Genomic DNA, 24,621 nt, shown 5'->3' with positions numbered 1-24,621 from the left:
TGGGATCAAGTGTGAAATTCGGCTGCCATAAACTGGCATGATCCCAGTGTGAATCGAACGTTGGATATAGATGTTGTTTGGCTTCGTCGCGAGCTTCACGAGAGAAGCTCTTTGCTCGGGAGCACGAAAAGGGTAAAGCGTTGATCAGTGCCTGAGGCAACGATCGCCAAACCTTCCGTCTTCGCCACTCAAATCTGCTTGACGAGAACTTCGGAAGCGGAACTCTCAAACGCAACAACTCTTCAACACCGCGAAACATCCCACGCAAGCTTGCGGCCCTGCACCAACGAGGAAGCTTGTCTGCTGCAGGAGGATGCTCCAGGTTTGTGAAACCTTCTGGAATCTCATATAATTGCAGGATTCATTTCTCGTCGCAGGAGTGTCGACGCGCCGGTTGATCGTGAGCTCCACCGAGCCCAGACGACTCATTCCAGTCGTAACACGATCGCGTTTGATTTCAATTACTTTCTTTCTTTTGTTTCAAAGTTAATCGCATTATAATACCATCAAGATGGCGGACCAGAATATCTCTCAGTATAAGTACTCGGCGATGTCCAACCTGGTTCTCCAGGCGGACCGTCGTTTCATTTCTCGCATCAACGATGAACCCACTGGAGACCCAGAATCCCTCGCAGGTCGGATTAGTATTCGGGAGATGGGCGGCAGGATGGCGCGTGATGATGCGCCAAAGACGAAAAAGAAAGCCGGTCTGACAGATATTGAGCGGGGTTCGATTCGAGAAGGCGAGGACGTACTCGCTCGAGAACAAAAAAAGCGCCAACGAGGCCAACCAGCACAATTACGAGGTCAAGGTATCCTTTCGGCTGCCGATGCTGTTGTCGAAGGGTTGAAATACCGCCCCCGGACGCCTGCCACCCGTGCCACATATGACCTTATCCTTACCATGACCGCAAACCATCTCGGCGATGTTCCTCACGAAGTCGTACGAAGTGCCGCCGATGCCGTGCTGGAGTACCTTAAGGATGAGGACATGAAAGATTTCGATAAGAAAAAGGAGATCGATGATTTGCTTGGCAGTTCGATGAATCCTAAAGAATTCAACGAGCTTGTTAATCTGGGCAAGAAGATTACCGACTATGACGCGCAGGACGAAGATGAAGATATGGATGGTGGTCTTCAAGGTGAAGGTGAAGAGGAACTTGACGAACGCCAGGGTGTTGCCGTTGTTTTCGACGAGGAAGACGAAGATGACGAGCGGATGGGCACTGTCAACGAAGTGCGAGACGACGATGAGTTGTCAGATGAGGACGAGGCAGATCAGCAAGACGCACCCGGCACTGACGAGTTAAGCGCCGATAAGGTAGACGCTGATGGTCTCGACACCGAGGAAATGGTAATAGACGGCGGCATGGAGCGTGGTGATGATCGAGGGGATAAAGCACTTAGAGTTTCCGCTCGTGAAATTGATGCCTACTGGCTTCAACGTGAGATCGGTAAAGCATACTCAGATGCCCATATCCAACAAGAGAAGGCTACGGAGGCACTTGAGATTCTTGGTGGTAAAGGCGAGGATGGCGCTGAGAAGCCACTCCGAGATGTGGAAAACGATCTAATGGAGCTCTTCGACTATGACTATCCGGATCTCGTTGCTAAACTGGTTACGAACCGTGAAAAGATTATTTGGACCACTCGGTGGCGCAGGGTGGCTGAAGATGCGGATGCCCGCAATCTTGTTGAGAGCGAAATGGTCGAAGCCGGACATCGTGCCATTTTGGATGAAATTCGAGGAAAGACAGCTCGTGATGATGGCACTAGTCGCCCTGAGAAAAAGATCAAGCTCGACCTGATGGATGTCGATGTACCAAATGCTCCTGCCCCAGAAGAAAAGCCAGCTGATGGCGGCTTGGTCAGAGGCCTTCAACCCAAACGGCTGATCAATCTGGAAAACCTCGTCTTCCACCAAGGAAATCACCTTATGACAAACCCCAGTGTCAAATTACCCCAAGGTTCGACCAAGCGGACATTCAAAGGATACGAAGAGATTCATGTGCCGCCTCCCAAAGCGAAGAGAGACCCCGGAGAGAAGAACATCCCGACCACAGAACTTCCCGAATGGGCGCGAATTGGTTTCGGAAGCTCGAAAGAACTCAACCGTATCCAGACTAAGTGTTTCCCTACGGCCTTCCATGATGATGGTAATATGCTTGTCTGTGCGCCTACTGGATCCGGAAAGACAAATGTTGCCATGCTCACCGTCCTTCGAGAGATTGGAAAGAATCGTAACCCTCAAACGGGCGAAATAATGCTCGACGATTTTAAGATCGTTTTTATTTCACCCTTGAAGGCCTTGGTTCAGGAGCAAGTTGGAAACCTTGGCAAGCGTTTGGAGCCCTATGGCATCAAGGTCGCCGAACTTACTGGCGATCGCCAGCTTACAAAGCAGCAAATCGCTGAAACCCAGATCATTGTTACGACTCCAGAGAAGTTCGATGTTGTTACGAGAAAGGCATCAGAGACAAGCTATATTAAACTTGTGCGGCTTGTTATCATTGATGAGATCCATCTTCTTCACGATGATCGTGGCCCTGTCATTGAAAGCATCGTAAGTCGGATTATTCGCAAGGGCGAGCAGACTGGTGAACCTGTCCGAATTGTTGGTCTGAGTGCCACCCTCCCTAACTACCGGGATGTGGGAAGCTTTTTGCGAGTTGACCCTGTAAAAGGCCTATTCCATTTTGATGGCTCCTATAGGCCTTGTCCGTTGAAGCAGGAGTTCATTGGTGTTACAGACAAGAAGGCCATCAAGCAGTTGAAGACCATGAACGATATCTGTTATAATAAGGTCATTGAGCAAGTCGGGCAGCGTAGGAACCAGATGCTTATCTTCGTTCACTCTCGGAAAGAGACTGCCAAAACGGCGAAGTATATCCGAGACAAGGCCTTGGAGATGGAGACTATTGGTCAAATCTTGCGAAGCGATGCTGCTAGTCGAGCCATCCTGGCCGAAGAAGCGGAGTCCGTAGATGATGCGTCGCTGAAGGATCTACTCCCCTACGGTTTTGGTATTCATCATGCTGGTTTGAGTCTTGCCGATCGTGACTCAGTCCAGGCACTCTTCGCGGATGGCAGCATTCAGGTTCTAGTTTGTACCGCGACTCTTGCTTGGGGTATTAACCTTCCTGCGCATACAGTCATCATCAAGGGTACCCAGGTTTATTCTCCAGAGAAGGGCAGTTGGGTTGAACTGAGCCCTCAAGATGTCCTGCAAATGTTGGGAAGAGCTGGTCGACCGCAATATGACACTTTCGGCGAAGGTATCATCATCACTTCTCAGACGGAAATTCAGTACTACCTCTCCCTCATGAATCAACAACTCCCTATTGAGAGTCAGCTTGTGAGCAAACTTGCGGATAACATGAATGCCGAGATCGTTCTTGGAAATATCCGGACGCGCGATGAGGGTGTCGACTGGTTGGGTTACACTTACCTCTTCGTCCGTATGCTCCGCTCTCCTGGGCTGTATAGTGTTGGTGCCGATTACGAGAACGACGATGCTTTGGAGCAGAAGCGTGTTGACCTCGTCCACTCTGCGGCAGTGGTCTTGGAGCGGGCAGGCCTTGTGAAATACGAGAAGAAGACTGGTCGTCTTCAGTCTACTGAACTGGGACGGGTTGCTTCGCATTACTACATTGGCCACAACTCCATGTTAACCTACTCTCAACATCTTCAACCATCGGTCACTACCATCGAGCTCTTCCGAATTTTCGCTCTTAGCGATGAGTTTAAGTATATCCCTGTGCGTCAGGACGAGAAGCTTGAACTGGCGAAGCTTCTGGGCCGTGTGCCGGTTCCTGTCAAAGAAGGTATTGATGAGCCTCACTCGAAAATCAATGTTTTGTTACAGGCTTATATTTCGAGACTGAAGCTTGATGGTCTTGCTTTGATGGCAGACATGGTATATGTTACCCAATCTGCTGGTCGTCTTCTGCGAGCTCTGTTCGAGATTTCGCTCAGGAAGGGTTGGTCATCTGTTGCCAAGACGGCTCTCGATCTCTGCAAGATGGCTGAAAGACGCATGTGGCCGACAATGACACCTCTTCGTCAGTTCCCATCCTGCCCCAGGGACATCATGCAAAAAGCGGAAAGAATTGATGTGCCGTGGTCAAGCTATCTTGACCTTGATCCTCCGCGCATGGGTGAACTTCTGGGTATGCCGAAGGCTGGACGTATTGTCTGCGATCTTGTGTCTAAGTTCCCTCGTCTGGAAGTCCAAGCACAAGTTCAACCGGTGACACGGTCCATGCTACGCGTTGAGTTGACCGTCACGCCCAACTTTGTTTGGGACGAGATGCTGCACGGAACCGCGCAGGATTTCTGGATTGTAGTTGAGGATTGTGATGGCGAGGAGATCCTTTTCCACGATCAGTTCATGCTTCGCAAAGACTATGCGCAGTCGGAGATGAACGAGCATCTTGTTGAGTTCACCGTTCCTATCACCGAGCCGATGCCCCCCAATTACTTCATTTCACTCATCTCCGACCGCTGGATGCATTCCGAAACGAAGATTGCTGTCTCCTTCCAGAAGTTAATCCTCCCAGAAAGATTTCCCCCGCATACTCCTCTATTGGCCATGCAAAGCGCCCCAGTTAAGGCATTGAAGCGTGACGAGTACCAGAACTTATACTCCGATTGGCAGTATTTTAATAAGATCCAGACGCAGACCTTCAAATCGCTCTTTGATACAGATGATAATGTCTTCATCGGTGCCCCTACTGGGAGCGGAAAGACTGTGTGTGCAGAACTTGCGTTACTACGTCACTGGGCAAAGGAGAATAGCGGCCGTGCTGTCTATATTGCGCCCTTCCAGGAACTGGTTGATCAGCGGCATGCTGACTGGGAGAAGAGGTTGAGCAAGCTCTCCGGTGGCAGGACTATCGTGAAGCTTACTGGAGAGACTACGGCTGACCTGAAGCTCTTGGAGCGGGCAGACCTTGTCCTCGCCACCCCAACACAGTGGGACGTCCTCTCTAGGCAATGGCAGAGGCGCAAGAATGTACAGACTGTACAGCTCTTCATCGCAGATGAGCTCCACATGCTAGGAGGCTATGGAGGCTATGTTTATGAGGTCGTGGTGTCGCGCATGCATTCTATCGCTCTCCAGCTCGAGAATGGCATGCGTATCATTGGTCTAAGCGTGTCGCTTGCCAACGCTCGGGACATTGGCGAATGGATTGGTGCCAACAAACATACCATCTACAACTTCAGCCCCCATGCCCGTCCAGTTCCTCTGGAACTCCACATTCAGTCCTTTAGCATACCTCATTTCCCCTCCCTTATGTTGGCGATGGCCAGACCAGCATACTCTTCGATCCTGCAGCTCTCACCAGACAAGCCTGCAATCATATTCGTGCCTAACCGCAAGCAGACCCGTTCCACCGCCATGGATCTGCTGGCCGCTTGTGCTACCGATGATGATGAAGACCGATTCTTGAATGCCGATGTCAATGAATTGGCTCCGCTACTTAATCGGGTTCAGGAGCAGACATTGGCTGAGTCACTGTCTCACGGTATCGGATACTATCACGAGGCATTGAGTGCTACGGACAAGCGAATTGTTTCCCACCTTTTCTCGATTGGTGCTATTCAGGTGCTCCTTGCTTCTCGGGATGTGTGTTGGGAGCTCAATCTCACAGCACACTTGGTAATCGTTATGGGGACACAGTTCTTTGAAGGCCGCGAACATCGGTATATCGACTATCCTATCAGCGAAGTTCTGCAAATGTTCGGTAAAGCCTCTCGTCCTGGCGAAGATAAGATTGGCCGAGGCGTGCTCATGGTTCCGTCCGTCAAACGCGAATACTACAAGAAGTTCCTTAACGAGGCGCTTCCTGTGGAGAGCCATTTGCAGGCCTACTTACATGATGCTTTTGTGACTGAAATCAGCACTAAAGTTGTTGCCTCGACCCAGGATGCCGTCGACTGGATGACGCACACATACTTCTACCGTCGCCTCCTGGCTAACCCCAGCTTCTACGGTCTCACTGATGTTAGCTACGAGGGCCTCAGCACCTTCTTGTCAGAGCTTGTAGAGAACACTTTGAAGGAACTCTCTGAAGCCAAGATCATTGATCTGGATGAAGAAGACGATAGTGTTTCACCTCTCAATGCCGCTATGATCGCAGCTTACTACAATATCTCTTTTATCACCATGCAGACCTTCCTCCTTTCTTTGTCGTCTCGTACCAAGCTCAAGGGTATTCTCGAGATTGTCACATCGGCTACGGAGTTTGAGTCCATCCAGATGCGTCGCCACGAAGACCACATTTTGCGCCGCGTGTACGACCGGGTGCCTGTCAAGATGTCCCAGGCTGCATATGACTCGCCGCACTTCAAGGCCTTCGTTCTGCTCCAAGCTCACTTCTCGCGCATGCAACTTACCATTGACCTGGCGAAGGATCAAGAAGTCATTGTCAGCAAGGTTCTCAACTTGCTTAGCGCATGTGTGGACGTTCTCTCCTCGGAAGGCCATCTGAATGCTATGAACGCCATGGAGATGTCCCAGATGGTTGTCCAGGCCATGTGGGATCGGGATAGCCCTCTCAAGCAGATTCCCCACTTCAGCCCTGAGGTGATTAAAGTGGCTAATGAGTTCGGCATCAACGACATCTTCGAGTTCATGGAAGCCATGGACCCCTCGGAGAACAAGGAGTATGCTACACTGGTCAAACGTCTTGGTCTTGACAACAAGCAATTGGCACAGGCAGCAGCCTTCACCAACGACAAATATCCCAACATCGATGTCGACTTCCAGGTCGAAGATCCGGACGAAATCACTGCTGGCGAGCCTGCGTACCTCAAGATCAAGATCGAACGGGAAGTTGAAGAAGATGAGGAACCCGACATGACAGTTCACGCGCCCTTCTACACCAACAAGAAGATGGAGAACTGGTGGTTGGTTGTGGGAGATGAGAAGACCAAGAGCTTGCTTGCGATTAAGCGAGTTACCGTTGGGCGGAAGTTGGAGTTGCGTCTCGAATACATCGTTCCGACTCCTGGCGAGCATGAATTGACATTGTACCTGATGAGCGACAGCTATGTGGGAGTTGACCAAGCGCCAACTTTCAATGTCACCGCCGCTGAGGGAATGGAAGAGGATGAGAGCGAGGAAGAAGACGAGGAGTAAGGGAGAAAGTCCATGAGAGATATTTTGATTTATTTGTTACTCTAGGGTGACCTTTGTATGATGATTTTACCTTGGTCCATGTTTGTGTAATTATAAGCTGTAATGTGGAAAGAAAAATCTAGAGGTTCGGGATTTTGCTACGTACAGACGCCGGAGTACATCCGGAGTACGTACGGAGTACTTACCAGTATTAGGATTGAGTCATGTGGACATATCTTATCGGTAGCTCATTACCCAATTCGGGTTGCGGTGGACATGGATGATTTTCAAGGTTAGCGTCGATGGGGCCCCAGTGGGGATAAGCGCAGCGTGACCCATCATCCCATGATCTCCGCAGTTTAATGCTCTGCTTGCTTCTCCAACAAGGTCCGCCTGTCTTCTCCGTCTCACGCCACCTGGTCATCTTTGCTTCTCCCTTTCTCAACCTCCCTGGAATCATCTCTTATCACACCCCTCGACCCTTTCTACTATCTCTTCTACCACATATTTATAGCTCCTTTGTTATAACCCTAGCTCCCTCCGGCCCTGCGGGTAACTACTGTCCTATAGTTAGTTCATTGGAGATCTGTCATGACCATTCGTCCAATGAAGTTCACACCGGAGTAAGTTCACTGTGCTTGGAAGCAGCACAGAAAAACCAAGCCACTTATTTTAATTGTCGTCCCGATACCCATTGGCTCAGCAGATTGTTGACTCGGTGACTCTCCTAGGGTCCTACTAGGAGCTCCTCGGCGGTCCGCCGCCGTGCCCAATTCATCTGGCACTTTGGCTGTGTATACCCAAACCTCCTACTCCTTCGAGTCACATGCGAAGACCAGCGAAATACGAGTGATAGATATCACAACAGGCCGATCTTCTCTTATCACAAATGATCCAAGTGCGAGCTCTCCGCAGTGGTTGGGGAACGATGACCGTTTGATATGGCTCAAAACAAAGGCGAACGGCAATACAAGCTTCATAATTGGGCATGCTCGAGAGGCAGGCAAGACCTACACTGCTGGAACAGTCCCTGGGCCAGTGGCGAACCTCAAGGTCACCGTCATTGAGTCGGGAAAGATAGGTTTCGCTGTAACTGGCAAGGCGAATCCGGATGGGTCCCTTTACAACCCTCACGATGCCAAAAAGCCTCACACGACTGGGAGACTGTACTCCTCATTATATGTCAGGCATTGGGATTCGTACATCGAGCCCCAAACGAATTCCATCTGGTACGGCCTATTACAACAAGCCCCGTTGACTCCTGCCACCAGACATGCAGGAAAATACTCAACCTCGGGTCTAACGAACCTGATCTCAGTTTGCGGTTTGACCGGCGTTGAATCACCAATTCCACCTTTTGGGGGCTCTGGAGATTTTGACATCAGCCCCTCCGCAATTGTCTTCGTAGCAAAGGACCCTAATGAGAACCCTGCCACGCACACCTCCTGCTCGTGTTATTATTGTCCGATGTTTTCTTGGACTAGTGTGACTGCAATGGAATCTCAAAAGATATATGCAGTCAAGGGTCTTCAGGGAGCCATGTCTTCCCCCGTTCTCTCGTCGGATGGCAGCTCCATCGCTCTCCTTGCGATGAGAGAAGATGGTTACGAGTCTGACAAGAACAGAATACTTTATGTGCCCAACCCCTGGAGTGGAGAAATGATAGAGGCTTTCGCGTCCTCGGATGGAAAAGGTTTGTGGCATCTAAGTCCATCAGCCGTGACATTCGCAAACGACGACCAGTCCCTTTTTGTCCAAGTCGAGGAAAACGGCCGTGGAGTCTTATACCAGCTTCCTCTCGCTAACTTTCGTCAATCTCGCCCCTCTGCGTTGAAGAAGCTGACACATTCGGGCTATGTGAGTGATGTGTTTCCTGCTTCAGCCAATTCATCCAAATTGCTTGTCGCAAGCAACAGCCTGGTAGAAAACAGCCGGTGGACAATTATCGATCCACAGTCTCCCGAGAGCCCCAAAGTCATATCTTCACTTTCTCGTGGTGGTGCTGCCTTTGGACTGTCTCCAGCGCAGGTCGATGAAATATGGTTCAGGGGAGCCGAAGACCACCCCGTTCATGCCTGGGTAGTAAAGCCATCCGATTTCAAGCCTGGTAACAAATATCCCCTCGCATACTTGATTCATGGAGGTCCGCAAGGAGCATGGAATGATCAGTGGAGCACACGCTGGAATCCCGCTGTTTTTGCTGAGCAAGGATACGTGGTCATCACTCCCAACCCCACGGGCAGTACTGGCTACGGACAGGCATTTACAGATGCCATCCGTGGTTCCTGGGGAGGGCTTCCCTACATTGATCTTGAAAAGGGATTTGACTTTATTGAGAAGAATCTGGACTATGTCGACACCACTCGAGCTGTGGCGCTGGGGGCATCGTTCGGTGGGTATATGGTAAACTGGATTCAGGGCCATGAGCTTGGTCGCCGCTTCAAGGCTCTTGTGACCCATGATGGTATCTTCAGTATGCGCTCCCTGTTGAGTACCGAGGAGCTCTACTTCCCTGTTCGAGACCTCCAGGGGCCCTACTGGAAAGTTCCAGAGAACTGGGACAAGTGGGACCCATCTCGATTCACAGGGAACTGGCAAACCCCCCACTTGGTCATCCATAACGAACTGGATTATCGTCTGACAATCGCCGAAGGACTTGGTGCCTTCAACGTCTTGCAGATGAGGGGCGTGGACAGTCAATTTTTGACGTTCCCTGATGAGAACCACTGGGTACTGAATCCAGAAAATTCTCTCATGTGGCACCGCACTATCTTTAACTTCATCAACAAGTATGTTGGGTTACCGTCGGAAAGCAGGCCAGATTTAGAAGATGGCGTTGCGAATATGTCTTTATAATGAATTAATTATTTCCACTCGGAGCTTTGTGCTGCCGGGTGACTCTTTCAAAGTCAAGGACGGGATACATAATGATCTATATAGTTCAATGCACGCTTTTGATCGCAATTGAAACCACTATTTATGACCCTCGTTAACACCTTTTCCATGAACAAAGGACACAATGGCGTTGGACTAAGCTTCTCCGCTTACAGTGAAACCCGTTCAACCCAGGACAAAGGCTCTGTAATAATGATTCGATAGAAGCCATCATTGGACCCGTGCGGGACAAAGAGTTCTTTCTCCGTGAGCCTCTGCTGGGATTGTCGCACAATATATAGGGAGCCAACCGCCATATACTGATCTGTCTACGTTGGCTTACGCTTTTCTGACACGCGTCTCTAAGCAAGAGGACTGAGTGTTTTCTGGATATCACTAACCTGTAACACGACTGGATAACTGGCCCTAGTGTTTAGGAGCCTCGTCAGTATGCCGGAGGCCAGAGCTTCTTCTCTGTCTCCCACTATGGCCGATTCTGCCAACTCTGTTACTCCAGAACGCCGAGTGACATGCTTGCCACGTCCCGCCACATGCTCAGCAGTAGCAGGACCGACAGCCGATGAGAAACCCAAACAGCACCACCCATGCTTTGTCCCAACTCTTACTCACTTACGGACTCCCCTCTACCCTCTTGTATCCAGCACTACCGCCCTCGCACACCCAGAATTCCCTACTACTCTCCTTGCCTACCATCTCCTGACTTCTCGACAACTGGACGAGCTTGCCATCCATTATCATCAAGTGTGGCCGCCAGCTCCGGCCACCTCTTACTATCCCGTGGTCATTCCACCCTGGGTTGGTACAGAAAACGAAAAGGACGTGGACATTGAGACTAAGCGGCGGCGGTTCGGTCGATTCATCGGGCTCCAGCGTTGTGAGACCCCCGCGGAAGAAGAGGAATCATACTCTTGGGGGTTGGAACAAGAAACCGAGACAGAGCTGCTGGCGCTAATGAATCAGGAGTGGAATGAAAGTGGGATGTCCTCACTAATCGATTCAACCATGGGAGGCTTTTCAAAGTCCTGACGTGAGTTTCTCCCTCTAAAGTCTCGTTCGTTCCATATTCAACACCTCCGAAGTTATATCACCCAGGGGCTCCATTTTCGTCCTATATAGACTTGAATAAGCCTAGTCATCTAATACCCCAGGGGTTATACCTAGACTGCTCCCTTTTTCTCAGGATTTGTCGCCTTCGAATAACATGGCTTGTGCTATGGGCGGAAATACCTATCTCAAGTATTAAATCGTGGGTCCTGGATTGCCCTTTCTCAGTCAGGCCCGTTCGTGCCTTATTTCAAATGTTCTTTTATGATTTTCTTACTGTTGTACTCTGGGCTGTCCTTTTCAATATGTTACGCTTCTTACGAGCATATTAGTCACCCTTCTCAATAGAGTATATTTATTTAATGACATAATAGATTTATCGCACCAGATATTATCATGTAATATTGTTAACTCCAAATGTTTCGGGCTTATTAAATCTCGTCAAGAATTGTTTTGATCTTGAGATAACTTCGTTAAGTGAGTCCTATCGCATTTATCCACGATGCATATGTAATACCATGGCCATTCCAGCTCACCCGCCAGGTATACACGAAAACTACTAGAATCAGCCAAGTTTCCCGACACGGCTTAACGCAGCCCTAACGATAACTGATGGAAATCATTTATCCGCGGGGTAAACTTGCGGGGAAAGCTCTTGGTATCCCATGTTTTAGGCTGTCCGGCTAAAGTAGACGATTTACCATTAGATAAATAAATACAGCTTCAGATCTCCAACCCCAACAACCACACAAAGAACAACGAACAACCATAATTCCCCAACTAACAATTACAATCACTCAAAATGTCTAATTCTAACCCCCCTCTGATAACCCACATGTACACCGCCGACCCCTCTGCTCATGTCTTCAACAACAAAGTGTACATCTATCCCTCCCACGACCGCGAAACAGACATTCAATTTAACGACAATGGCGATCAATACGACATGGTAGACTACCACGTCTTCTCTATGGACTCCATCTCCGGTCCCGTAACAGACCACGGCGTCGTCCTGACTCTCTCCGACGTCCCCTGGGCAAGCAAGCAGCTCTGGGCACCTGATGCAGCAACCAAAGATGGTAAATACTATCTCTATCTCCCTGCCCGGGATCACGATGGTATATTCCGGATCGGGGTAGCTGTGGCCAACAAACCGGAGGGGCCGTTCACGGCCCAGAAGAGTTTTATCGCGGGGAGCTATAGTATTGATCCTGCGTCGTTTGTGGATGATGATGGGAAGGCTTATCTTTATTTTGGGGGCATTTGGGGTGGGCAGTTACAGTGTTGGTCGAAGGGTTCTGGTGCGGATGCTGTGGGGGAATGGGTGTTTGATGCTTCGAAGACGGGGCCTCAGGAACCGTCTGGTGAGAATGAGATTGCTCTCCATCCGCGTGTTGCGCAGTTGACGGACGATATGTTGGAGTTTGCGACCCCTGTGCAGGAGCTGGTTATTCTGGACAAGGATGGGGGCAGTCCTATTAAGGCGGATGATCATGAGCGTCGCTTTTTCGAGGCCTCTTGGATGCATAAGTATAACGGGACGTATTATTTCAGTTATTCAACTGGGGATACGCATTATATTGCGTATGCGACTGGGGAAAGTCCGTTCGGTCCGTTTAGGTATAGGGGTCGCATTTTGGAGCCTGTATTGGGGTGGACGACGCACCATTCGATTGTAGAGTTTGGGGGGCGCTGGTGGATCTTTTATCACGATTGTGAGCTTTCCAAGGGCGTGAGTCATTTGAGAAGTGTGAAGGTTCGGGAGATTGCGTATGATAATAAGGGGGATATCTATTTAGTGGACTGAATGAGTGAGAAGGTTTTGTGAGTGAATTGTACTTGTATTGAGTCTTGGTTCTTTGGTTGGGACGAATGTAGGTTTCGTGTATGAACTATTGCGTAGTATAGGTCTAATGCGCCATTCCCTTTTCTCGGTTCTCGACGACAAGGTCCCAGTACTTCTCGCGACTGCGTATGCGTAGTGTCTTGCCGTATTTGATCATGACAAGGAAGACGGCTGCGCAGGCCATGCCGATGAATGCGGCGGAGATGAAGCAGTTTTGGTATCCCAAGTTATTGATCCATGGGGTGATGCTGTATCTCGTTAGCATGTACCGCTACTTTTGGATAGATAATGGATGGCATACCCGTAGCCGATAGCGAAGGACATTGTGTTGCGAACTAAGATGATACTTGTCATCGCGTCGCCGCTTAACTCTCGGTAGCTGTCGACGAGGTAGTTTACACTCAGGGTCACGCCACATGTATTCGCCATCGCAAGAAGGCACATCGCTACTAGGAGCCCAAACCAGTGAACCTGATGCGCTGCGCCCACACCCCAGAGTATCAGTGAGCCCGGGAGGATGACGAGACAGACAAGGAACGGCCAGAGACGGTGTTCGGCTTCCATGATTCCGTTATTCCGTCGAGCAAGTCGGATAGTTAGCCAGTCGCTGAATCTGCCGGTAAAGATAGCGCTATATATCAGTTAGCATTGTACCCTTGGGGGGTGGACTTTGAAGGTGGGGAGACTTACCCAAGACCCACGCCGAGACAACATGCAATGTAGGAAAGGCCGACAATTGCGGTGCTTTTTCAGTAAGAAATGTGTTCAAATATCTGTCTAGGGCTAAGTACCTGAAGTTGTATGGAGCAGATCCAAGAATGATTGAGGCAGTTGCGTTTAACACATTGAAAAAGATCAAGTATGAGCCATATGAGAAACTATTTCGCAAGTTACTTTTCCAAGTTTCCGATGGTACTGGGAGTTCTAAACTTACCCTGCGTAAAAGACAACGGGCCAGCTCAAGTAGTATAAAGCATGCCAGAGCCGTCTAAGCATATGGTTCTTTGGCTGACGCGGCCCCAGAAGTGACAGCTTCTGGATGTACGTTTTCTTGTTGTATACATTGTGTACTTCACCGGCCTCTGTGTCTGTATGTCGAGGAGTGTCAACAGGGTCAGCCTTCTTTTGCCCCCCTTTCTCCAATGTTGAAGTAGCTGGATCGGCTGGGTTAGTAGGAGTGATATGTTCGACACTTTCACGCGTATAATTCGTCTCCTCCATGCAGAAGAAAAGGAACGCAGCGGTGACGGCACAGAAAATGGCAGGGTAATAAAACACCCACTGCCAGCCTTGGTACTCGGCGATGAAGCCACATATAACCGGGGCAAAATAGTTACTACCGGCTAGGAAGAAGGCATACAGGCCCATATATGTTCCGCGCTCGTGCGTGAAGTACTAAAGCCGTCAGTTTGGTTTGCGACGAGATCTCATTCGGATACGCACCACATCCGTAACTGTTATTTCTGGAAGGGCCTCGATTGGTGCCAAGAAAAAGCCTGTCACGATACTACGAGCGATCCATTGACCATTATTTGTTATATAAGGACTGACTTGTCAGCGTCAATTGATCAAGTTGGAGTTAGAGCTGTAAATACCCCCATATTAGCGTGCCCTAACCGTATATACATGTTAGAAGTAGACTTCATCTATCCGTCGTCGAGACTTACCATCATTCCGATCAATGAGACTATGTATGTAAGTCGCTTGCCGTACTGCAATGCAAACGGTTGCCAGAACAGTAAGCCCCATCCTGCGAGCAGGAACATATATCCCGTTCCTTCATTTAAAGTACCAACAGAGACTCCTGTCTCCTCGGAGAGTGGAACCAGTACCGAGTAGACAACCGAGCATGCAATACCTGCGAACAAGGTGTACCTTTAAATCCAAACGGCGATTAGCTCGTGCCTGACATGCATTATCACACGTGCTGTGAAGACTTACAAACTGACACAGATGGTTGACAGTAGTTTCCGACGTGGCGACCAGTTCAGTGGGTCATCAGGGTCATCTGAAGGCTGGGGAACGAGAACAATGTCACTATTTCCCCCGTTCAGATGTCGTGTAGCCAACGTATGCTCCAAATCCACCAGGGTAAATGTGCCCGGGATGGCATTCCTGTCCACACCTGGCGTCATGCTGCGATGGTACTGTGGGATATCCCTTGTGTTTCAAAATATGGAATAACAATGTAGATCTAATCGAATAAAGACAGATGCATTACCCCAATGCTACAGTAAGGGGTTAACCCTGTAGAAGAGCGGTGTCCACAAAGTAATAAATGGCAGGCTTCACAACGCATCCCTTGCAGCGGAACCAGACACGACGCTCCGATCCGCGCTTCGACCTATCAATTTCATGGAAACCGTAGATATTCTCCGGTTAACCGAAATGTCCGGCGATCTCGAGAGGGGTTAAGCATTTGCACCACTTTCTGGATAAGAAAGGCGGGATCCATTCGACTACGTATTCCAGACCCCGATCTTCGACTCAGTCGACGCTAAGTGAAGATAAATTGATAACAATGCGTTCGTGATCCTGATGAATCCAATGCGGAGAAGAGGGGAAGTACCATAAATGACTCGTATCCGGGAGGATTTGGTCAGGAAAACGGGCTTTCGATATGGGGGGAAGTGATGTAAGTGATTGTCTGTGGGTGGAAAGTGTCAACGGAATTCTTTCCGGGGATGACGCTTAGAGAAACCAATCACTGTATCGCGGTGATGATAGCGAATTAACGTCCATGGCGGCGGCTATCAAGGTTTACTCGATCACCTGCCACTCCACCACCCTAAATCATAAACTAATAACGTCTCATTCTTTGTTATCTTGGCTCCAAAAGGTATCTTGCCGGGTCCTACCGAGATAAACTCACTCGTTCCTTATCACTTAGCCCCTATTGTATGGCACTGTGCTAGGTTCCTATCTTCACTCACTCTTAGATCACGAACTTACCAATCTTTAAGGCTAACAAACAATTTTTACATTGAATCATCCTTTATGCAATATCCGATATGATATCTTTTCTTTTTTTTTTTTCTTCCCGCTCCCTGTTCTCTTTGCGTTCTGTTCTACTCGGGAGAAAGCACTGCCTCAGCTGATAATATTCACACTTTTCCTAGTGTAACTCTAGAAGAATAATGATAGATCAATCATACTTCAAAGACAGATGGAAATGTTTTCCAGACTAGGGGTGAAAGCCCTGTGCACAGTATTCATGTCATGTTCGAAACCCTCCCGTTATCAAGGTTCTGGTCCGTATATAGCTCTCACGCTCTGTCCTGTTTGGCACGAGGCTATACACCACAACTTGTAATAGATACCCACCGAATCTAGGAAATTGAGCATCATGGAATCTGCTCCAGATCAAACGCAAAGACAACTCTTGCATAATGAGGTCGAGGATGTCTTTGACCCCAAAGTACGGCCCTTTCTTGTGGGAGTACTGCTATTCTATTCTCTATTCTGAAAAGATAGCTTTTAGGTTCACCTTAATTATACCCCTCCTGCTTCCCTATTTACCATGAAAGACCTCGGGTTGAAAGACTCGAACACATCAACCTCCATAGCAGGAAGTGTTCCGTTCCCTTTTCTCTCCGAGAGAGGGGTGCGTGCCTATCGACGATCGTTGATAAGGCCTCATATTTTAATAAACTGTGCAAAGTCATACGGCGCTGGCACATTTATCCTACGCAATCTGGCCAAACATTTAAAATTCATCTCGGACCTCTGGACGCATCCGGAGACAATAAGAATTGTATCTGAAGTTGCTGGCGTGCCACTGACTATAATCATGCCAACAGAAATCGGCCATACAAATATTCAAACTGCTGGGTGTACGGTGGATGATCTATTGAGCGAGCTTGAGGTGGAGCCAAGAGCAAACTGTGTCTGCATGGATGAACAGGATGGCTATGATCCACTTAGGGAGAGTGCGGTCATACCTTGGCAGTAGGTCCTCTTTCGTTTCTCCCTCTCTGTCTACCTCTATGTCTTCTTTCTTTCTTTCTTCCTGTTTCTCCCCTATTCATTTCTTAGCATTGTAGTACGTGCTGACAAAAAAAAAAAACAAAAAAAAAAAAAAGCTATGACTCTTACCCATACGTAGCGGTCCTAATGCTCAGTGATACTACACACATGACCGGGGGAGAAACCTATATCAGGAAAGGTGATGGCAGTGCAGCAAAGGTACATGGTCACCAACCTCTACTGTGTCAATAACCCCACAACTAATAATTCTCCATATAGGTTGAGGGACCTTCCCTGGGACATTGTTTTATGCTTCAAGGAGGCCAAGTCGAACACCTAGCCGCTCGAGCCTTTGGAACGGCCGAGCGGATCACAACCATAACTTCATACCGCGCAGCTATACCTGGTTTCTACGACGATAGTTATATCTCAAATGTGCGATCATATTGCGATCTCCCCGAACTGTATACCGAGTGGACCAACTACCGACTCGAGAGATTGAAGCAGGAAATCGAGCATATGCAGATTACCATCATCCAACACATTGGTCGAGATCAAGATAGCTTTCCCTTGAATGAGGTGTATCACTTTGCTGAACAGCAGATATCGTACCTTAAGCGTAGCGTCCGCCAGATGGTGGATCAGACGCTTTGTGCAGAGGTCAGGCGACATTTCGATGGTCAGGAGATCAATGCTGTCGGTGAGAAATGGGCTCGTATTCGTCTCCATCAGCAATTTAAGGATCTGCTTCCGGTTGTCATGGCACAGACTTTGATGTGGAGACCTGTTCTTCCGTATTTGAGTGACTGGGGGGAGACTAAATGTATGATCAGGAGCGGGAATGCATCGTTGGTTTACAGTCAGCAAAGGACGTTCTCGTGGGATCAGAATCGATCTGAAGAGTATCTGTTTGGTGATGAGCTTCTCCGACAAGGTCTCAAGGAGGTTCTGGTAGCTTGGTTGCATCGCTTTAATTTGGTTAATCTTGGAAAAGATACTTGAGGGATGTGTGGTCTGAGCGGTGAATTTCCAATAGGAAATATTGGCATCTTGGCTTTATCGTAATGCAAGCGACCATGTGAAACTCTTCTATAATTGTATACTTCAGTCGGGATTTCACGGTGTCCGCTGGATCGGCCCGCTGTGCATCGGTCCGTTGCCCTAACCAATCGAAATGCTGTTCGACAAGCTTAGGAACCTTGGCTTTTAATCGCAAAGATATATAAAGAGGGAATGACTAATTTGTAGTATAGTTATAACGAATCGACAGCACTGTATCGTTTTATTTCTTACTACATCTGTTTCCTTCTTACTTCGCTCCTATACCAGAACCGCCGATACGACGACTATGACCAACACCAGCCTGGCAGACAAGAACCAGGCTTATTGGAAGTAAGTCAATTATGGAGAAGTATCTAAGAAAAGTGCATAGAACAATTGATTAATCTCAAACAGTAGAGCAGCCAAATCTGTCTTCAAAGACAAGTGGGTGCACGACTTGCAGAAGCAAATATCCGACTTCCTCACTAGCAACGTGAACTGGCTCGGGGTTCAACTTCCTTCGAACGACACCACGAGAGAAACCAAGCTAATGGACTACGCATGTGGTAACGGGGTAGTCTCTATGATATGCTCTAGGCAGTGCCCATTAATCCAACTGGCGAGACCTATACTGATGGGCTTGCTGCAATTATAGCCCCTCCACCACCTATTCTCCAGGTGCATTGGTATCGATCTCTCAGACGGAATGTTAGATAAATACCGTGCTACTGCTGCAAGTCTAGGACTCCCCGAATCTCGTATGATGGCCGTCCAAGGTAATCTTTTAACCCCAAGAGTTCAGCCAACCATTCCTTCCCTGGACGATGAGGAGCTGAACGGCTTTGATCTGGTTGCTATCTGCATGGCCCTGCATCATGTTGAAGCTATACAACTAGCTACGCAGCGCTTAGCATCGAGACTACGTCCAGGTGGCGTTTTCCTCATCATTGACTGGGCTACACGCGACTCGTCGGCCGTGAGCGAGCATGTTTCGCTAGATGCAGTGAATCCCGAACACTTTGCTGCATGTACCATCTCTCATGATAGTTTTACTCAGGAACAGATTGTAAGCTTACTTGACCAAGCTGGTTGCGGGGATGCGCGATTCGTGCTGGCTGATCGTCTATCGGATGTTCCTGGTGCTCGCAGTGGAAAGATGCAATTGTTCTAGGCTCGGGCTACCAAGTTATGATTCAATGTAGTGAGGATCGTGGATATAAAGTGAACTGTGTGAAGGTCGCTCTGTATGGGTTTACTGCTCGCTCAGTATCATGTAGTTTAGCTATGGGATAACGTGTTTAGTGGAACTCAAGACACTTTTCTTATGAAGACTGCAAGATATACGTTCTACTGCTAAGCGAACGCTATTATCGAACGCTTAGGACTTTTAGAGTGGCATCTTATTGATGTATTCAATAGCCTGGCAATAATCTAGCAGAACAGAGCCCAGTAGCGAAGTATAGCATTTGTACAGTTGTTTTTAATCTCTGGCCTTTATACAAACTTAATCACATATAGCTAGCTCATTTACAAATATATACATATGCTTGTCATAGACCGGCAGCGGCGAGCTACACCGAACTAGTATCGGCTGCATGCTCCCCTCTGTTCTTTTCTCTATCATCATGATTTAACCACTGTACTGGTGGCCGGCCCATATAGCTCTCTGCCATTTCCACTCCCCATCTGACATTCCCATCATCATCTTGAAACCACCCTAAGCGCGCGTAAAGACAACTCTTCTCACCCTCAGTAAGCCTTCCATCTTGCATCTCCCGGATCATATGCACAAGGTTTTCACTTCCTGCAGTCAAAACCAACATGTCTCCAAGACATTCTACGTTCCGAATCAACCGCCTCAGGTACTGCCGATGAAAGACCGTCACGATAACTGTGGCAATAATAAGCCACGCTAGTATGCTCACACTGAGCCACACAGCGACAGCGTTCATCTGTAGCATCTCGACGTTTTTAGAAACCATCACCACAACCGTCCGATTCGTATGGGAGATTGGATGTATCTCATTTTGATAGTCTGTAAGCGGTGCATCCTCCAGAAGCGTAGCATCAGTTACGGCCGGGGTAAGGTCCGACGGTAAGCTTGCGTTAATGGGCTGATAGACCCAGCTACCTCTTGTCATGGTGAGATTGCTGTTTGCGAAGTGCTGGAAGAAGGTGGAAAATGTTTTCGAAGAAAGGGATGAGAAGACCGTAGGATCGAGAAGTACCGCTGGGTCCTCGCCCGCTAGGGAGTACATGGAATAGGACATGAAGTCCAGATTTAACCCGTGCGCTTCGTCACGGATATTGAAGGTATTGTCAGTTGTATCTTCCGTGATGAAGCCTAGTATGCGACTTGGTCCGATAATGTTCTGAATGTTCGCTGCGGTGAGCATCTGCGTCATGAAAAGCACTCCGTAGCTAGCAGCATAAATCAGATTAGCAGTAGTTCGTCTGTGGTTGTGAATCTCGTTAACCGAATAACTTACCTGATGGTTGCATTATAGTTAATCTGCGATAGTTCCTGGTCAGACGTTCTATGAGGCAGAAAGACGTCCGAAAACGCATTATCCGCAACTTGTGGTTCATCTGTGATGTTGAACGCTCGAACTTCGCCAGTAGCAGGATCCACGGTCACCTCTGCATTAGCTGTTTCTACTAGCGGTATACAGTTCATGGCCGTTATCGAAGGTATATTCGTGAATAGCAGATGTGGTTGCTTATAGCCATAGGGTCCGAGCAATTCGGTTGCTGATTGTGCATGGCCATGTATCCATTTGGTTGTGAAGTTACGTGACCAGGCCCTTGGGTTCCATTCTGCCGGATTGCCATTCGGTGACCAATAACCAACAGCAGCCATCGGATCTGTCCCAGTGTCGGTCCCGTTGCCACAGCACTCGATCGAGGATGGATTGGCAAAGATCGGAGTGCATTTATCACAGTTTGTGTAGTTGCGTAACGGTTCAGGGAATATCATGCTTGGTCGGTATTCGTTTAGTTTAAAGCCCACTCCTAACTGATACGCCATCTTGAGGTCCCCAGCGCTCGGGCTCAACATCCAACTGGACGAATTGCTCACATCAGTAGGTGTTATCCATGCAGAAAGATTTAGCAAGCCTTCATAAGGACTGCATTCAATTCTACCGCGGATAGCGGGCGTGGCAAGCGAGACATTGATTTGAGAGTTCTTGTCAATACCTCCCTGATAATCGATGCCAATCTTCCCCGGGGTTGAAAGGCTGACGCTACTTAGATCGACGGGAACAAAGCTCCAGCCTCCCTTACTCCAGGCTGGCTCAGATCCATTCAAGGCCAGTTGGTTTGCAGCTGTATACATCCAGTGCGAGGACAAATTCCCGTGGAGTTGAGCAAGGATGGTGCCCAAGAAATTAGTAGCGTATCGTATAGTAAACTCTTGGGTTTTGAAGACATGAGGGATTTGACGAATCTCCAGCGAACGCTCCAGCGTTTGTGTCTCTATTACCACTCCAGTGTCGCGCTGGAAGAGCGCTGACATGGTCGTAGTGACTAGAGGCCCGCGGTTAGTACATCCAGACCATACAGTGAATAATCATATGAACGTACATATCGGTGAAATAGCTGTGCCCAGCGTAACCCATACCAACATCCAGTGACTATTCTTTAGAGCCTTAATCGTGGCCCATATCCAGTAAGATGATTGATATGATAGATCCACGCTCTCCGATAATGGCCGGTAACGTTTAGCCATGGCCAGATATGGCTGTAGGCGGCAAAAGGTACTGTCAATAACACCCCACCACAAGCCGATACATACGGCTATGATGGTTGGGATCATGGAGAACGGCCCAACAGTGGACAGCTGTTTATCAAAAATGGAAATGTTTGCTTGATAGACGAAAGCTTTCCCATACAGCTGGGACAACTGCGCGAAATGGTACAATACCACAACCCCGGTGAGTACGGCTACAAGACATACAAGTAGTACCAGTAGGGTTGGAAGACGGAGCACTCCTGGAACCCAGTTGGTTCTCGAGGCTGATTCCGGGGGCGAATCCCTCATTGTTTGATTGACGGTTTCGCACTTATCAGGAATCGTCTCGTGTAGTGCTTCTGAGTCTGTGTAATACCGCTTACCCTCCAATAGTGTCTGCAGCTCCTTATCTGATGCCTGGTTGAAGTCTTTGAAACAAAACCTGGTCCGAGGACTCTCCACCAGAAGAGAAGTCGCCCCGGCAAGTGATGCAGGATCAGTTTTCACATTCAACGGTCTGTGCTGGAGTCGTGAGCCTCTCCACGTGATTAGAAGGAGACAGAAGGATAGAAAGAACAAAACTATGAGTGTTATTGCAGGCCCGGCGGTAGTGGTCACTCTTCTTTCAACAGTCCTGACATGACCTTGGGTAGGAAGGTACTGAGAGGCACCTCGCTCGGTCAAGCTTGACTGGATCATTTCTCCAAAGAATCGTTGCTGAATTTCCGCCGCACGGGAAGTCCTGTTTCTGTCTTCAACCATCGCAGTGAAATTATTCTTATATATTACCCATAACAGACGAGCTGGTCCGTAAAGATACGGAGTATGGTCGAAATTTAGGGTGAGCATGGAGCTCGTCCAATTGGGGTCCACTGCCTCGTCTCGCATCATCTTGGTGCTCATCAAAGTATCCGGAACCTTCTGTCGGTTCTGAATGTATTCACTCTCATTGAAGGAGATCTTTGGCTCACTGCCCGAGAGGTCAATTAAGGCCGTGATATTAGCCATTGAATATGTTGTCGTACATAGATTCACATTCAGGGTGCTGTTTCCCTCCAACAGCAGGAGGTAGTCATGGCTGGTACATTCCTTCGTTTGTGTCACATTCTGGATATCAAGATCGAGCGACGATCTGCTTGTGTTCATTCCTAAAAATGAGAAGTTCGACCAGCTGGCACCACCTTCAGTCCACATGTTAGGACCGGTTATAATAGCTGAGAGTCCCAGCTTACAATCGCCGGAGGACCAGACAGTGGTATTAGAAACGACGGTAACATTACTGTGCTCGTCCCCTATTATTACTTCCTTGCTGGACGAGTTTTCGACCTCCATTTTGTTGCACTCGAAATCACTTTTGAACGCCGTAGTTTCCGCCTTCCACGTTTGTTGAGTGGAAGGTAACGATCCAAACCGTGGGCTCTCCCAGGAAGTTGGCCAAAATGGAAGCATGGCCCACTTATCCGTAACCCATGGCGAAGTCGATACGTTTTGGGCAAAATGGCTAATCGTCCGAAAGCGAGCGATGCGACTCTGGCTAAGAGAAAGGGGCGCGTCAGGCCGTGGTATCAGGCGAAGGAAGTCCGCCTGGCGTGGGACTGTCACGTCGACTGAGACTAACAAAGCCGACGACAGCGGTGAGATTAAAAGAAATCCGAGGACATTGACCAAGGTTGCGCAAAACAATACCCAGCCTCTTGAAGAGCCCCCATTCTTCCTCCTGGAGAATCCATCGTGGAGCGCATTCCACCAGGCTCCAGGCTTTTGAAGAATACTTGAAGATGCCTCAGACCCTTCGGGGCCTGCTAGCCGAGCAAATGGCTCCAATCGCTTGACGTCGTCCACCAGCATAGCTGTCATTTGGATGTAGATGACTGCTACCAAAGTTGGGCTGAATCGCCAACCGAACAAGATCTTCGAGGATCCATCGTCCGACCCTAAACCATAATTTGTCTGGGACGTCACAAGCAATGCGATCGTCACGGCACACAGCACCAAGGCTAGCAGGCTGAGCAGGCCAAGGAAGTTGTTCTGGAGTGTAAACGGTAGCCAGCTCGGAGACTGTTTTCTTTGGTCATGACGTATTTGCGAATCGGAGGCTGGCTGGTCAGGGGCTGGAAGTATGTTTATCTCATGGACGCCATTCTTGACGCGAACATCTTCGCTATTGTCATCTCCCTCCTCGCGAAACCTGCTATGGTAATCACGCCTTTGGGGCTCATCAGAGAATTCTGCTGTGGAACCATTGGCCCCTTGTCTCAAAGATTCACTGCTTTGGCTGCGCAGGGTGGAAGGCCTTGAATCAGGAGAAACTGGGGAATTCGCAGAAAATTTATAATTATTAGAAGTACGATCGTCCAAAGAGATGTCGGGCGACGGCGAGCGAGCCATCATGCACCGAGCAACAGCAAGTTGCGAGTGGACGTATTCACTACCCACGGTTCGACCCCTACGAGAGACTGCGAGTATGGGAGAACATTTGGAAACTGTTCCCAGGGAAAGTGAAAGCAGAAAAGACGCAAAAAGGGAGAGACACCAATGTCTATTATGGGCCTTTTCACTCGGGGATTGAATGGAGGACCCTCAGTTAGCGCTTGGGTACAGCCTCGCAAGGAGCATAGCACTAACGCTACTGCAAGGCTAACGGCGGGGATTTTGATGATCAGGGCTTCGTTCAGGGTCAGCGGCTATTTAGTGCGCGTGGGCAGTGGGCGTCAACTGCGACGTTGACTAAGGCTTCATTTACTTGGCACCGCCGAATTATTCCGTGGGAGGACTTTTCCTTACTAAATGTCTTAGAATCCATGGAAGATCTCATTAGAGTAACACCTATATGTATTTTAAGTCCAATCAAATCTTGTCTAGTGGTTTCTGACATGGACTACTGCATACTAAGTGCTTCCTGCTTGGAGTCAGATGAGGAGAGGACTTTTGCGCATCCTCGCAATATTGGAACGTTTGTTTGCCTTTGTCCCC

The 24,621-nt window shown here is 48.8% G+C and overlaps 8 protein-coding genes across 8 annotated transcripts; 6 read left to right on the top strand and 2 right to left on the bottom strand.

Annotated features, from left to right (window-relative positions):
• The first annotated feature begins 261 nt into the window (after positions 1-261).
• BDV27DRAFT_129824 (ATP-dependent RNA helicase BRR2) lies at positions 262-7,327 on the top strand. The gene is made up of 2 exons (XM_032067292.1): positions 262-322; positions 378-7,327. Exon 2 carries the CDS (start codon positions 512-514, stop codon positions 7,142-7,144), a length of 6,633 nt encoding a protein of 2,210 aa, XP_031926578.1. The 5' UTR covers positions 262-322; positions 378-511; the 3' UTR covers positions 7,145-7,327.
• A 201-nt stretch (positions 7,328-7,528) lies between these two features.
• BDV27DRAFT_129823 (oligopeptidase family protein) lies at positions 7,529-10,094 on the top strand. Its single transcript, XM_032067291.1, has 2 exons — positions 7,529-7,746; positions 7,855-10,094. Exons 1-2 carry the CDS (start codon positions 7,715-7,717, stop codon positions 9,977-9,979), a joined length of 2,157 nt encoding a protein of 718 aa, XP_031926577.1. The 5' UTR covers positions 7,529-7,714; the 3' UTR covers positions 9,980-10,094.
• Positions 10,095-10,447: 353 nt separating this feature from the next.
• BDV27DRAFT_158737 (uncharacterized protein) lies at positions 10,448-11,044 on the top strand (the record flags this gene model as incomplete). Its single annotated transcript, XM_032072751.1, has 1 exon — positions 10,448-11,044. One exon carries the CDS (start codon positions 10,448-10,450, stop codon positions 11,042-11,044), a length of 597 nt encoding a protein of 198 aa, XP_031926576.1.
• A 671-nt stretch (positions 11,045-11,715) lies between these two features.
• Positions 11,716-12,920, top strand: BDV27DRAFT_6772 (glycoside hydrolase family 43 protein). Its single transcript, XM_032077284.1, has one exon. The coding sequence runs from the start codon at positions 11,865-11,867 to the stop codon at positions 12,867-12,869; it is 1,005 nt and encodes a 334-aa protein (XP_031926575.1). The 5' UTR covers positions 11,716-11,864; the 3' UTR covers positions 12,870-12,920.
• BDV27DRAFT_6771 (putative MFS transporter) lies at positions 12,921-15,205 on the bottom strand. The gene is made up of 9 exons (XM_032077283.1): positions 14,850-15,205; positions 14,576-14,783; positions 14,504-14,520; positions 14,352-14,454; positions 13,843-14,303; positions 13,700-13,786; positions 13,599-13,652; positions 13,210-13,539; positions 12,921-13,156 (listed from the first exon to the last, which is right to left on the bottom strand). The coding sequence occupies exons 1-9, from the start codon at positions 15,041-15,043 to the stop codon at positions 12,973-12,975; spliced, it is 1,638 nt and encodes a 545-aa protein (XP_031926574.1). The 5' UTR covers positions 15,044-15,205; the 3' UTR covers positions 12,921-12,972.
• A 1,524-nt stretch (positions 15,206-16,729) lies between these two features.
• On the top strand, positions 16,730-18,010 carry BDV27DRAFT_129817 (uncharacterized protein). Its single transcript, XM_032067290.1, has 4 exons — positions 16,730-16,796; positions 16,850-16,928; positions 17,004-17,091; positions 17,152-18,010. Exons 3-4 carry the CDS (start codon positions 17,022-17,024, stop codon positions 17,874-17,876), a joined length of 795 nt encoding a protein of 264 aa, XP_031926573.1. The 5' UTR covers positions 16,730-16,796; positions 16,850-16,928; positions 17,004-17,021; the 3' UTR covers positions 17,877-18,010.
• A 151-nt stretch (positions 18,011-18,161) lies between these two features.
• BDV27DRAFT_129814 (class I SAM-dependent methyltransferase) lies at positions 18,162-19,189 on the top strand. The gene is made up of 2 exons (XM_032067289.1): positions 18,162-18,266; positions 18,330-19,189. Exon 2 carries the CDS (start codon positions 18,622-18,624, stop codon positions 19,084-19,086), a length of 465 nt encoding a protein of 154 aa, XP_031926572.1. The 5' UTR covers positions 18,162-18,266; positions 18,330-18,621; the 3' UTR covers positions 19,087-19,189.
• A 297-nt stretch (positions 19,190-19,486) lies between these two features.
• Positions 19,487-24,060, bottom strand: BDV27DRAFT_165432 (DUF3433 domain-containing protein; the record flags this gene model as incomplete). Its single annotated transcript, XM_032073929.1, has 4 exons — positions 23,267-24,060; positions 21,501-22,618; positions 20,405-21,443; positions 19,487-20,336 (listed from the first exon to the last, which is right to left on the bottom strand). Exons 1-4 carry the CDS (start codon positions 24,037-24,039, stop codon positions 19,487-19,489), a joined length of 3,780 nt encoding a protein of 1,259 aa, XP_031926571.1. The 5' UTR covers positions 24,040-24,060.
• Between the last annotated feature and the right edge of the window lie 561 nt (positions 24,061-24,621).

The sequence above is a fragment of the Aspergillus caelatus genome, assembly GCF_009193585.1.
Source record: "Aspergillus caelatus strain CBS 763.97 unplaced genomic scaffold BDV27scaffold_112, whole genome shotgun sequence".
NCBI lineage: Eukaryota > Fungi > Ascomycota > Eurotiomycetes > Eurotiales > Aspergillaceae > Aspergillus > Aspergillus caelatus.
The sequence above is the reverse complement of the archived record's forward strand: the minus strand, read 5'-3'. Positions and strand labels throughout refer to the sequence as shown.